The sequence below is a fragment of the Condylura cristata genome, unplaced genomic scaffold (assembly GCF_000260355.1).
Source record: "Condylura cristata isolate star-nosed mole 26May11 unplaced genomic scaffold, ConCri1.0 scaffold00057, whole genome shotgun sequence".
Classification (NCBI taxonomy): domain Eukaryota; kingdom Metazoa; phylum Chordata; class Mammalia; order Eulipotyphla; family Talpidae; genus Condylura; species Condylura cristata.
In genome coordinates this window covers 701,749-715,499 of record NW_004567158.1, presented here as the reverse complement: position 1 = coordinate 715,499, position 13,751 = coordinate 701,749, and the positions used below count along the sequence as shown (strand labels likewise).

The following is a 13,751-nucleotide window of genomic DNA, read 5'->3' as shown; positions in this document are numbered from 1 at the left end:
GGGACTGGGGAACCAAACGGGCCAGCTGGGCAGGGCCGCGGGAGCCCACCCTGCGGTGCAGCTGCCCTGCCCTGCACCTACCGGGCTGTGTCCCAGCACTGCCTTGGGGGGCCACAGCAGCCCCAGCCTAGGCTTTGCCACACCGGGACCCCGAAGGTACACTCCACCCCTATCGCAGGCCACTGGGAAGAGAAGCACCAGCTGCAGCCAGCTCGCAGAGGCCACCCAAGCAGGTGACACAGATATGCAGGCCAGGGCCCAGCGCCCACAGCGGACACACCCAGGGAGAGCGCCTGCAGCAGTACCCTGGTCCTGGCGTTGGCACCAGCCAGTGGGCTCTCTGGGCAGGCCCTGGGGTCCTGCCTGCAAGGCCACCGTGGCCCTGTCCACGTCCTGATGTTCAGTGACCAGCTCCCCGTGAAGGCGGCCTCTGCTCAGGGCAGACCAGCGTGACCTCACGTGCAGCTGTCTCCAGCCTCCCACAAAGCAGGGCGAGGCTGTCGATCTGGGATCGGTCAGGCTGTGTCCCCCCCAAAAAGGACACAGGGGACCTAACCGAAGGTGCTCTGATTTGGAGACCGGGTGTGTGCCGGGCTCATCCACCCGGACGAGGTCAGAGGGGCCTGGCCAGAAACAAAGCGGGTCCCGGCGCACACGCGCCGAGGGGAGACGACGTGCGGACTCGGGCCAGACGCAGGCACCCCTGAGCCCGCAGCTGGGCCGGGCTGCCTCCTGCTCGCGAGGAACCCGCCCTGCCCACGCCGAAACGCAGAGTCCTGGCCCCAGAAGCGGGCGACAGCCCCCATTTGTGCTGCGTCACTACGGCAGGTCCAGCACAGCTGCTGCACTGTGGCCCCCAAGCAACAGTCGAGCCATCGGACATCAGCACGCAGCAGGCAGACTTTGCGGGAACGATATATTGGGGATCAGAGTGATCCAGCAAATTCTGGGCGCTTACACAATACGTAATGCACTGGGGCACAGAGGCACCCCTACTCCCACCCACGCGGCAGGCGCACGCTTTCCTGGCCCTGGCCCACACTTGACACGCAGCCTCCTGGCTCTCGCCGAAGCGCGCCAGGCACGTCCTGGGCACAGGTGACACCACAGGTGCTGAGCTGTGCGGTGAGTGCGGGCGACAGGGTGGGCCTCCAAGGCCAGAGTCCTGGTGAGGCTCGTGGACACTCCCCAAGTGCCTGCTCACCCCACCACACTGGGCCGAGACCGCGGGCAGGACCAGAATCCTTCTGTTGCTCTCTTGACATCATTTTTGCAGTGCTTGCTTCGGCTACTAGGACCGCTCAGCGCCTCCCGGCTGCGCTCCTGAAGTAAGTCCTTACTGAGACGCCCGAGGAAGCTGGGCTGGAGGAAGCAGACCCTCACATGGCCGTGAGTGGTGCTGCAGGTGCAGCCAACCCCCGGGCACCAGAGGAGGAAGCAGGCAGGGCTGAGGGCGCCCAGCCCCCAGGAAGGAAAATGCAGAAGAGCAGAGGCCCTCAGCCACTGCCCGCCCGTGCCCACATCCTGACTCCACTGCGAGCCACTGTGGGGGTGCAGCCCGCAGGGGGTCACAGCCAGGGCTGGAGGCATGCCCGCCTGCCTCACCACCCCAGGCCTCGCTGTCGAAGCTCTGCCAGGGTCAAAGCTGCAGAGAGATGAGCTCTTGGCCCCTGGCTCACCGGCTGGAAAGCAGGAGCCTGGGCCTGCCCGGCAGGCAGCAGCACCCGGCACAGGTGGGCCCAGCTCTTCCTCCCGCACCGACCCCTTGTCCTGCCCACCGGCCTGGCAGCAGTACCTGTCAGGACACCACTGTCCTGAGGGGCCCGCCTCGCCCCGAGCGGCCGGGCCCCTCACCAGGACATCACTAGTGAGCTGAAAGCCTGGACACCCAGGCCTTCAACTGCAGGTGCCCTAATCCATGGGCTCCAGGTGGCTAAGGAGGACCCCCAGCGTATGCCCACGTTGTACTGCCCAGAACGTGTGACGGGGCCCATTTGGAAAAGGGGCCTTTGAGGTGTAACAGGAAAGGGTCACCTCCCTGCCCCCTGAATCCAGGGACAAGAGGCCACATGACCCAGAGGCGCACAGACCCTTCAAAGCCCAGCAGCCTCACGGCCTCCAGAGGGAGCCACACCTTGACCTTGGACTTCTGATCTTCAAAAGTGGGAGACAATTTCTACTGTTTCAAGCCATCAAGGCTCTGGTTCTTTGTGCCACTAGCCACAGGAAACAAATGCACCCCCAAACTAAAAGTGCTCTTGAGGAATATGGCAGGGTGGGGGTTGCGACATGGCACCCATGAGTGTAGACCTGTCTGGGAAGCTGGGCTTTAGGACGCTGCAGGTGCTGAGGAAGCCAGCATAGGCCAGGGACTCAGCCCCATACTCCCACCCTAGCGCAGGCCCCAGAGCGGAAACCCCACCCGGAGCCCAAGGGTGCCGGTGAGGTGAAGGCCTGGGTCCTTCCTGGCCTGCAGTCCTCCTGGGCTGCAGGGCGGGGCCTACAGCTGAGGCCACCTCGGAAAGGGCCCCAGCAAAGCCGGGCCTGTGCTCCCCGCTAGCTGGTGGGGCTTCGTCCCCGGGCCTGTAGCACAGGAGGGCAGAGCCAAGGCGTGGGCAGCGCCGCTCCGTCAGCCATTGGCAACAGATGACAGGAAGGTGTGTGTGCGCAGAGACAGCGAATGTTGGGCCAAATGCCCCAGTGCCCACTGACGACCAGACAGCTCCTCAAGGGCCTGAGACTGACGGTCCAGAAACCCTGAGCCGTTCGTAGACCTGAACAGGAGCCCGCGGCTGCCCTGGCATCCGGCACGCTCCACACAGGCGCAGCCCCTGGGCACCGCCGGTGCAGCCAGTCCTGGCCTGGCCAGGTCTCAGCCGCAGCCCAGCCTGAGGGCACGCCAGCCCACAGGGCTCCGCGGAAGGAGCGGGGAGCAGGAAGACACTGGGGGTGCTCGCCCCCACCTGCAGACATAAACGGTGCGGGTTCAAAGGCCGTGACTCACGGCTGATGCAGCCGGCTGGCGGCACACAGGATGGATCCGCCGTGGTGCTGCCCGCAGCTCGGCCGGGGGAAGCAGCCTTCCCTGAGAGCCCCGGCCTTGATCCTTGACCCCCACCACCCCGCCTCCCCACGGCAGTGGGAGAAGAGGGAACCCCAGAGGCAAGCGGTTCAAGCAGACGGAGCAAACAGGAAGAGCCTGGGGCCTGGCTATGGTGCCACGCACCCTACGAGAGGCGGTCAGCAGCGGGGGCTGAAGCGCAGGGCTCAGAGAAGTGACAGGGCGAAGCCCCCGCCCACAAGTCAGGGAGACAGGAGACGCGCCCGCGGCGGCGGCCCTACTCGATGCACTCCATGACGTGGATCTGCAGGGTGTCCATGTCGGGGGCCTGGTACTGGCACTTGGGGCAGCAGAAGTCGGGCGGCTCCCTCCGCTGGACTAGGCGACAGGAATGGAGAGCTGGGGTGGTGCCCTGCCCTCAGCCCAGGCTGCTGTGGGCACTCGAGCACAGAGGGGAGGTCGGCGGGCGCCCCCCCAAAGCCGGCCAGCACCCTGCCCTCCCTCACCTGGGGCAGGAGGTAGAGAGGTCTGGGAGGCCTCGACATGCCGCTTCCGCATATCCTCAATCCTAGAAGGAAGCAAGCCGGGGTGAGCAGGCGGGCGGAGGAGGCACGCCCTCGCAGGCACGCCCTCGCACCCACCGCCTGCGTCAGGGCCCACCTGGCCGACTCCTGGTAGCTGGACTTCAGGCGGTTGAACTCCCGCTGCAGCTGATCCAGCCGCCCCTGCAGGAAGTCCTTCTTCTCGGCCAGCTTCTCCCGTGCCTCCCTCTCGGCCTGGAAGTCCGCCTCGTAGATGTCCGCCTGGAGGCCAAGGGCCCACACTCAGCCAGCGCTTGGGCGGGGCCGGGGCGGCGGCGGAGCAGCCAGAGCAAGTGGGCGTCCCCGAGGACCCTGACCTGCGCCTTCAGCACCGGGATGGTCTCCATCACGATCTTGTGCTGCTCGGCCTCCTCCTTCAGCTTGTCAATCACTTCCTGTTTGGCCACCAGGGCCTCCTCGGCCTGCTGCAACTGCTGCTTCAGGTCTTCCAGCTGCGCCCCCTGCAGGGAGCAGGCTGAGTGGCCTGGGCTCCCAGCAAGCCCACTGCTCGGGCTGAGAGGCCGACCCAGAGGCCAGTGCGCATGGCACCGGAGGGCAGGGCCGGAGGGCCAACAATGCCACCCCAGAACCCCAGCGACAGCACCCTCCGATCTTCGGGGAGAGTCGCCGCAACTGTCTGCTGAGCCTCAACCCTTCTTGCCCTTTAGAGACACCTCCCCGCCAAGACAACACACACGTCAGACACACCCACGTGCACACAGATGCTCACACCTACACACACTCCCACATGCCCTGCCAGTTTGCACCCACCCCTCCCCCCGTGAACTGTGGTGTCTTCACGTCTGATGCCCTCCTCCACGCATGAGGGCTGGAGCTGCACTGGGGGCCTGAGGGCCGTGCACTCCAGAGGGCGCACAGCAGCCTTGCCATGGCAAGCTGGACACTGCCGGCGTTCCCTGGGGCTTGGGGAAAGCCGAGCCAGAAGCCTGAGAGGCAGCGGCCAGCGGAGGGGAGCAGCCAGAGGGAGCCCAGGCCCACTCAGCGCCCATGGGCAGGTCCTTGATGCCCGGCCCCAGCTGCTGGCCCCGGGGTGCCAGGCCACCCGCGCACCCTGTGCTCCGCGCAGGCAGCCTGAAGCGGGCTGTGCCTCTGACGGCCCGGCCCACGCACTCACTCGGCTCCGCTCACCACCGGCCGCGCTGCTCTTGATGTGCTTATCGTACTCCTGGAAGAGCTGATGGTAAGCCACCTGCAGCTGCGCCAGCTTCCGCCTAGGAAAACAAACCTTACCTGCCCACTCCGCCCTCCGCTCACGAGCAGGGCCGCAGGGCAGGGGCTTCCGTGCGCAGGCCTGGGAGGCGGCAGCCCCCGGCGCAGTGAGCCCAGAACGCTGCCGACCCACCCTCCTCCCAGAAATGCAGGCCTGCGGGGGGCTGTTCCAGATGACAGGAGGCCTGGACAGCACCCAGGGGGGAGGGCAGACCCCAGGCCACACTGCTGCCATGCAGGGCGCAGGCCACTGCCCGCCGACAGGAGAGCGGCTGCTCGCGGCCAGCAGCCTGCGAAGCCACTCACTTCTCCTCCGAGGCGGCCTGGCGCTCCATGCGCAATGCGGCCTCCATGCTCTGGGTCTGCATGCGCAGCTGGTCCACCTGCACGCTGTGCTGCTGCTGCAGCGCCTCCCGCTCGCTCTCCAGTTGCTGGGCCTGCTCGCTGGCTGCCCGGGCCCTGGCACAGAGGGCGGGGGGTGTCAGGAAGCAGAAAGAAAGTGGGCAGTGGGCGTGTTCCGGGACTTCTGGTCAAAGCAGAGCCACACGGGCCACAAGCCCCACCACTGGCCACGGAGACGAGGCAGTGCTCAGACTGAGTGCAGATGGCGAGGACACTGGAGAGGGGACCACTGAAGGTCAGGAGAAGAGGATGTGGTGGGGCCGGGCAAGAGGCCCAGGACCACCCTCCAGTCGGGTCCCGGCAGGTGCTGCGGCTGCAAGAGCAGCACCTGTGACGGCCACAGAGACAGAGCACGTAGAGGCATCCAGCTAAAAAGGGCCTTTCTGGAAGATCAGGAGGGAGGTGAGACAAGGTGAGAAATGGGGGTGCCACAGAGAGGCAGGGTCACGTGCTCAGGTAACTCTTGCCCCAAGAGGCTGTTCGCAAGATGCTCGCCCACCTCCATGGCTCAGCCGGAGTCGCCCTCACCCGCACGAGGAGCCTCCTGCCTGCCTGCCTGCCTGGGTGACAACAACGGCCTGAGGGGCGCCCCCCACACCACCCCACTGCAATGGCTCGTCTTCTCTTCCGGGTCACACAAGCCCCTCAATCATCTGACTGTCATGGTGACTTGATGGGCCATGTCACCCCACAGCTCCCCTATCTGTCTCCACACTCATTTCTCCCCACAGCTCCCTCAACCTCCACTTCCAGGCTCCGGCCACATCACCCCCCTGTGGCGATGCCCTCCCTGGCCCAGCATGGGCGTGCCATGGGGCGCTCCTGGGCAGGTGGCAGTTCCCAAGGTTTTCCTTGCTTGGCCTCTCTGCACCACTAAATACACACTGCCATCTGTGCACCGTGGATCTGTGCATCTGTGCATCCCCTGCCTGGCACCATGCAACGGGGCAGGGCCATGGCGAGCTGCCAGGCCTGGGCCACACCACACGCATCCACGGGATGTAGTTTGAAGCTGCTGAAATGGCTGCACCGTGTGACCAGAAACGCAAGCCAAGCCCCATGCGTCCCTTCCCACAGGCGAGGGGCAGGAAAGGAGGTGGTCCAGGTGCCTACAGAGGTGGCACACAGTGGCTGGGTGGGTCCAGGCAGAGCGGGCAGCACTATTCCCGCCAGCACCCAGACTACATGCAGTGAGGAGATGAGCAGGGCGCACTGGGAGCAGTCTAGTGCCTGTGCGCCCCTTAGGAGCCGGGGAGGTACCGCAGAGCGCCGGGGCACAGCACACGGCGGCGGCCGCTGCCTCCAGGCTCGACCTCCCCTCGCCAGGCGCCCCGTGTTGCGTCTCCAGGCTGCTCCCAGCGCCGGCGAAACGGGGACTGGGTTAGCCCCGCGGCCGGCCGCACCGCCCGCCCGGCGCTCCTCTGCGGCCCGGGGGGGGGGAGGCACCCGGGCAGCCGACCCACTGGCCCCAAAGCAGCCCCTGCGCGCATGGGAAACAGCAACAGCCTCGCCCTGCTGGTGCAAGGGGGCAGAAGGCGGCGCTATGAAGTTGTGTGCAGCCACTGCAACGTGAGTTCGACCCCCCAGCCAGGGAGGGACCCCCAGGGCGCGGCAGTGAGCTTCAGTCTACCTGTTCTGCTCCCCACTCTGTCTCTGGGGAATCCTCTCACCCATACACCTCTGGCCTACACCCCATTCTTGTGTGCATAAATAACTAAATCTTTAAAAAAAGAGAAAACACAGAAACAGCCCCGCCTGCCCTTTGACTTGGAGGTCCCACTTCCGCAGCAGGACACTCTTCCCACTCCAGGGGCACCCCTGCGCTGGGCCCACGCGGCCCCAATAAAGACTCAGACTCGAGTCTCCCAGGGACACCTGGTCCCGGTGCCTTTCCGTTGCCAGAGAAGGGGACACTGGCAGGAGGCCGCGCAGTGGGTAGGAGGAGAACGGGGGTCCGAGGCGTGGGTCCTGCCGGGAGCCTTTTCCCGGGAGCACACCTCTATCCTGAGGGCGCTGGGGGGCTTCCAAGAAGCACAGAGGCCTCAGAGCACAGAGGCCACGTGCTCCTGGAGATGCCCCCTAAGGGGCTCATGCAGTGTTGCTGGACACTGCCTGGCTGGGACCCCGGTGCACAGCGCCTCCAGCCCAGCGCTGTCAGCACGAGTGCTCTCACCGAGGGGTTCCTGCAGCCTGAAACCCCCAAACCTGCCTCACTCCTGTCGGGCTTTGGGCACTGACCTCCCTGGGCCCTCCCCCAACTCACCTGCCCTCCAGAGCCTGTCGCTCCTTGGTTGCAGCCTCCAGCCGGCTCTGGCTCTCCTGCAGCTCCCCAAGCAAGGACGTCACCTGGGCCTTCACCGAGGCCTTGTCCTCGGCCATCTGCTGCATGACACAAAAGCCACATCCTGTGTGGGAGTCATTCTCCCACGCTGACCCCCCAGTCACTATCACTCACTGAGTTTCTCTCAGATACACTCCTGGGGGAAACTGCTGAGCTGGGGGTGACCTGAGTTATCAACTTGGAAAAAAATGCCCAACAGCTGGTTTCCCGCAAGGCTGGTACCAAGTGGTATTACCACCGTTCCCGTTAAAACATGTCCTCGCCAGCACCCATGATGGTCAGACCCGTCAGCTGTGACAGACCACAGTGGACACCCGCCCACAGCGTCCACCTGGGGAGCTCGGGCACACGGCACTGGCTCAGCATTCAAGGGCCTCACCTGAGGGCTGCGAAAACCGGCCCGCAGCCCCTGCTGCTCAATTCCATCTAGACTCGGCCTAATTCCAGCGTGGCCATTGAAATGCCTGCCTGGGCCCTCCCTGGTGGCCCAACAGGTTACAGCACGGCACCATGAAGCTGTCCATGACCTCTGTGGCCAGGGAGGGCCCCAGGGCGCGGCAGACCCCTCCCATCTCCCCGCCGCCCCGTCAGCAGTGGGTCTCAGTGGATACGCCTGTGCTGCTCCCCACTCCGTCTCTGGGGAGTCCTCTCACCCCCACCCCACAACTCTGGCCTGCACCCCAGATGTTGTGTGCATCAATAAGCAATACTTAAAAAAATCTTTAATAAAAAGTAAAATAGAGCGCCTGCCTGGGAAGGGGCCACGTGGCCTGCTGCAGCCTGCCCTGGCCCGGCCTGATGCCCTCCACCTGAGAGCACTCACTGGGAGGCTCCGACTTCGAGGTGGCCCTGAGCCTCACAGATGGAGAGGCACCTATGACCCAGAGCCTTCCCCATGGAACCCTCAAGGAGCACGGGCCAGGCCTCAGGGCGAGACTGCTCCCTACGGGGCCTGCAGCCACGAGCCCCCAGCCTGGTGTGGGCCCGGCTCTGCACTCCGGGGGTCCTCCTGGCTGTCGGGGTCTCATTGTGGGTCCGGGGGGGGGGTTGCAGCACAGGTGGCTGCCGGCCTGGAGGCTCCAGGCTCCCAGGAAACGGCTGGCCTGTCACCCGCTACCTGCTGGCATCTCTTCAGGTGCTCGACCTCCTGCAGCGCCTGCTCATTCTGCCGCCTCAGCTCCAGCCTCTCCAGGCTCAGCCTCTCCACCAGCGCTCTGGCCTCCTTGAACTTGTGCAGCAGGAACGCCTTCTCCTCCCGCTGGCTGCCGTGGAGGCGCTGCAGCTCCTCACAGCGTCCCCGCAGCACCTGGTTGCTGTGCCTGATGGCATCTGGTGGGGGCACAGCACAGGGGAGGTGACCCTGGCCTCACCCATGCTCCCGGAACCACAGGCCCCACCCCGGGAGCAGGCTCCCCGTGCTCGTGCTGGGAAATGCTTTCCAGGCAGCAGTCTGGGCCCTGGTGGTGCAGGGCCTCCGGTGCAGCACAGTGAGGCTGCGCCCAGCCAGGGGGCACCCCAGGGTGCGGCAGCCCCCTCCTGCGTCCCCGCTGCCCCCTCAGCAGTGGGGCTCGGTAGATCCGCTGCTCCCCGCTGTCTCCCCGCCTCCTCCGCACCTCTGGCCTATACCCCAGATCTTGTGTGCATCAATAAATCAATCTTTAAACAAATAACAAAGTAATGACGCTAATGAGAGGCCCCACTTTTCTCTGGAGCAACAGCGAGAGCGTGCCAGCTTCCTCTCCTCGCAGCGGCCTCTGGAAGGAGCGCCTGCGCTCTCCCTGGTCGGGGCCCGGGCGGGTGCCTCACGGCACTGGGCCCAGCTCTCCACAACCCAGAGACAAGAGGCATGGGGCCACTGCCTGCTTGGGGTGGCCACGGGAAGGGCCACCGGGCACCGTCCCCTGCCTGCTCCTCGAGACAGACCCTTGCACCACAAGGAGGAAAAGGCTTCGGCGCAGAGCGGATGGACAGCCTGGTGCACAACAGACTCTGCAGGCCAAGCAGGCGCGCGGCGTGGGGACGGCTAGTAAGAGCTGTGGGCACTGCCATGCCCAGGAGGCACGGAGGCTGCACTGAGCCGAAGGCTCTCTGGGCAGGCCGCGGCCTGGCGCAGCAGCAAGAGGTCGCCCATTTTCGCCACAGCCAGCAGGGTTACGGCACCTGACACTCGGGGCGCCCCGTGACAGAGGCCCGTGAGACCAGGCGGCTGGGTCAGCGAGCTGGCACCTGAGGGCGGAAGCCCCGGGCAGCAGCGCTAAGCAGTCACCGGCGCCTGCAGCCAGGGGCCAGTGAGGGGGCAGCGAGGCCGAGGGCAGCGGCCCGAGCAGGAGGGGTGGGGAGCAGAGGGCGGGGCCCGACAGGTGGTGCCGGAGGAATGTGGGAGCCTATTACGTCACGTTTAAAAAAATGAAAGTAAAGAAATAAAAGATGAAGTCCCCCACAGGAACCCAGGGCTGAAGCCCAAGGGCACGGGGTGCTGGGCCTCCCAGCCACAGTTCAGGGCCGTCACCGCCAACAGTCCCCACAGCAGAGACGAGGCTCTCGCCGAACCAGAGCAAGGGCTGCATGGCGAGAGGCGCCTGGGACACGACCCGGAGCAGAGGAGGGCGCTGCCCGCGCAGCTGAGGCAGACAGAGGTCAAGGGGCAGGGGCTGGGGGCACGTGCTGGGGTGCCTGGGCAGTACTAGGTACCCAGACACACGGGGTGGGAACCAGAGTGGGGCTTCAGCTGCGATCTTGCAGAGGCCCAGTTCAGACCCCTCCCCCGGAGACCCACACACCCTGCTTCCCAAAGCAGCCCAGAGGCCCTGTGCAGGGAGGCTGCTCCTCCCTGCCCCGCAGATCACAGGCTGCCCAGGCTCCTCTGGCCCCTGCCGCGCCCCATCCCTCTCCTGCCACCAGGGTCCCGAGAAGGGGCAATTACACCCCCCCCCGTGCTGCTCTAGCTCAGGGGCTTCTCTTCCTTCCTTCCAGGGGGCCCCCTGGGACAAAGACGGGGTGGCTGGGCTCATGTGGGTAGCTGGCCCTCGGGCAAAGGTCCATCCAGACCCAGCAATATGCAGCAAGGCAAATCCCCGATCTTCACTGTCCAGCGGGCTGCTCACCTCGGAGCTCTTGGTTCTCCTCTAGACAGCGCTGGAGGGCCTCAGGCGCATGCTCCACGGGCAGGTGCGGCGGGGCTGGCTTCCCCGGCACGGGCTCCTCCCCCAGTGCATCCTGCTCCCCGGCCGGGCCGCCACTGGGCTGCACCATCGCACACGGCTCACTCTTCCAGAGGGGCCTGTTCATCCACCAAGTCGGGCCTGGCAGAGAAGAGGGGCTCAGACCGTCTCACCCCGAGGGCCAGACGCCACTTGGCGCAGGAGCCCCAGGGAGCACCCAGGCAGGGTGCCACACTCTGTCCACCGCCACAGATGGCTGGGTGGCAAAGGGAGGTACAGGCCTGCCAGTGGGGTTGGGGAGCACTGCTTCTCGCATCTGCCTGCCACCTCTCTTCAGGCTGTGTGCCAAAATTCAGGATGTCACCAGTGGAGGGAACCTGGAAAGGTGATGTTCAGAGGGAGATGTGTGCGTGCCAGGCACCTACTGCTAAGCACCCCATGCAGGAGTGCAGGGCACCGGCTCGCCTAGTATGGTGGACTGAATGTGACCCTAGCAAGACACAACCACATCCTGCCCTCTAGAAACCTGGGGCTGGGGCCTTATTTACACTTTACAGGTATAACTCAGAGAAAGACCTTAAGATGGGGTCGTCCTGGATAATGCAGCAGTCCCTAAATCCAATGCCAAGTGTCCTTTTAAGAGACCAAGGAGGAGAGAACACAGACAAGCCACGTGATGGTGAAGTAAGAGGCCACAGTGATGTGGCTGCAAGCCAAGGACACCTGGGGCCACTGGAAGCAGGAAGAGACCAGGAAGCCTCATCTACCCCAGGGCCTCTGGAGGGGGTACAGCGCACTTGACCCTTTAATCACCAGAAGCCTCCAGAACCTAAGAGGATAAAGTGCTGTTGTTTGAAGCCCCCTAGCTTTTACAGCAGCCCAAGGGAATGAACACACCTGGTAAAGGCACCCAAGGTAGCCGCTCAGAGACTGATGAGTGGCCGGCGAGCAGGGGCAGGAGTTGTGTGTCTAGAAGTGGTATCTGAGGAGGGCTGTGAGGAGACAGTGGGCCACAGGCAGGTTGAGCGGCTTGTGTCCCCTCAGAACTAGAGTTAGGCCACACCAGACATTAGAAGCCCTCTGAAATCCTGGCGAAAGGCCATCCGGAGGAGGCAGCCAGCCCCAATACAAGTTTTGGAAGCACGCATGGGCTGGAAGTGGGCTACTGTAACGGAAAAGAGCCCCAGCCGGCCGCAGGCCAGCACATGCCACTGTGCCCAGCACAGCCCGCTGGCTGGCCGCGCCACCTCCGGACAGACCCTGTCAAACTGCTCCTTCACCCTGGGCTGCTCAGGGCTGTGTCCCAGGACCCTTCTCTTCTCCAGATCCCACTACGCCAAAACTAAGTCCATCCAGTCTGCTTTCACCTTCCCACAGTCACCAAAGACTCGCGCATCAGACTCAACACCTCAGCTAGGACACCATGCGCGGGTCCTCTGGAAAGGGGCCTCTAACCCGCATTCCTGAGGGCCCCAAGAGCCCGCCCCACCCCAACTTCCATCTCCAGCAGCTGAGGGCCAACCTGCACTCCTGACACCAGGACTGAAGCCTTGGAACCCTTGACTCCCCGCCGAGGTCTGCAGGGGCAGCCAACCCACCAAGAAGTCCCATCACAGCTCATCCTGGGCCACGGCTGGCGCCAAGCAATTAGCATAACTGTCAGGTGTGGCAGAGGTGTGGCGCGCAGGTTGCCTTTCAAGGCCTTTCTTCCAGCTGTATGCAGAACTCCTTCCGCATGGCACCTGAAATTCGCCTGAACACAATGGGGGGGCTCCCAGGCATATACCAAAGTGAGGTCAAAACACACCCACACGCAAGCTTGAGGCAGTGTTACTCACAGCAGAGGGAAAACAAACCTGTAGCCAGCGACTGCTGAACTACCCGAGCCAGCCCGCCCATGCGCTGCAGCATGGCCAATGCTGGCAAATGCCACGCTAAATGAAAAGGTGGCTCACAGGAGACCGCTGCGAGTCTCCATTCAGACAAAATACCCGGAATCAGCAGAGAGACAGAAGAGGAGCAATGGTGGAGGACTGGGAGAGACGGGATGCCAGGGGGCCTTGGCAGAGTATGGGCGTTTCTCTTCAGAGTCATGAAAATGTCCTGGAATGAGTGTTGATGACGGCACAACAGATTCACTGGAAACCAGTGAGCTGAACACTCAAAGCTGAGGGGTTTATCTCAGCAAAAGCGGCTTTGACGGGGAGGGCTATCCTCAAAAATCTGGCCCCGCGGCGATGCTGCCGAAGCTGGGTGTGGGGCACTGGGGTTATGACACTGTTCTGTGAACTTTTCCATCGTTTGGCACCGGGACTACTGCAGCGTCCTCCTAACATCCTGCGTCCACCCTTGCCCCACGGTCTGTGCACACCATTTCCGTGTCCACTGATCGGCTGGAAGGTAATCTCAAGCACACCCCTCTTCTGCTCACAACCCGACAGTTGCGCCGCGTGGTCCCCTGGGGAGAAAGCCCGAGCCCCCAGAGGGGTCTCCATGGCCCGGCAACATCTGCTCCCCCCCCACCCCCGTTACTTCCTCTCCAAATATCCTCCCCTGGCCCACAATGGGGCAGCCATTGTGGGGCCCCGCTGTTCCTCGAGCGGGTCAGGACGGCCCGTTCAGCCTCGAGTCACATAAGCGGCCTGAGGCCAGTACGAGCAGACAGCGATCGGCTCGCCCAGGGCGCCAACTACAGCACATGAGGTCACACGCTGAGCTGTCAGGGCAAATTCGAGCAGCTCTTAAGAAAACGAAGCGCCCCAAACGCAATCAAGCTGGGTGGGCAGAAACGCCTCCAACCAGGGGTGTGGTCAGACGTGGTGGCGGCGCCGCCCAAGTCACCTGGGTCCTGAATTCGGTCCGCCTCGGCCGGTGCTCCAGAGCGCGGGGCAGAAACGGGCCGGGCCCGGCGGGGCGCAGCAGCCGGACGCCCGGGGCGACTCGGCGGCGGAGGAATGCCCTCGGGAACGAGGAGC

The 13,751-nt window shown here is 64.4% G+C and overlaps 1 protein-coding gene across 8 annotated transcripts in view; it reads right to left on the bottom strand.

Moving 5' to 3' along the window:
• Nucleotides 1–809: 809 nt before the first annotated feature.
• The window catches only part of IKBKG (inhibitor of kappa light polypeptide gene enhancer in B-cells, kinase gamma), a 27,445-nt gene continuing 14,503 nt past the window's right edge, over nt 810–13,751 (bottom strand). Inside the window, exons 1-10 of one of the 8 annotated variants that reach the window (XM_012734481.1) lie at nt 13,618–13,745; nt 10,720–10,917; nt 8,733–8,944; nt 7,538–7,656; nt 5,179–5,331; nt 4,778–4,874; nt 3,960–4,103; nt 3,722–3,864; nt 3,568–3,629; nt 810–3,460 (exon numbers count right to left, since the gene is read on the bottom strand). In XM_012734481.1, coding sequence (XP_012589935.1) covers nt 3,339–3,460; nt 3,568–3,629; nt 3,722–3,864; nt 3,960–4,103; nt 4,778–4,874; nt 5,179–5,331; nt 7,538–7,656; nt 8,733–8,944; nt 10,720–10,903 — 1,236 coding nt within the window. In that variant the 5' untranslated portion in view covers nt 10,904–10,917; nt 13,618–13,745 and the 3' untranslated portion in view covers nt 810–3,338. The other 7 variants (XM_012734478.1, XM_012734477.1, XM_012734476.1 and 4 more) reach the window with 7 other exon arrangements.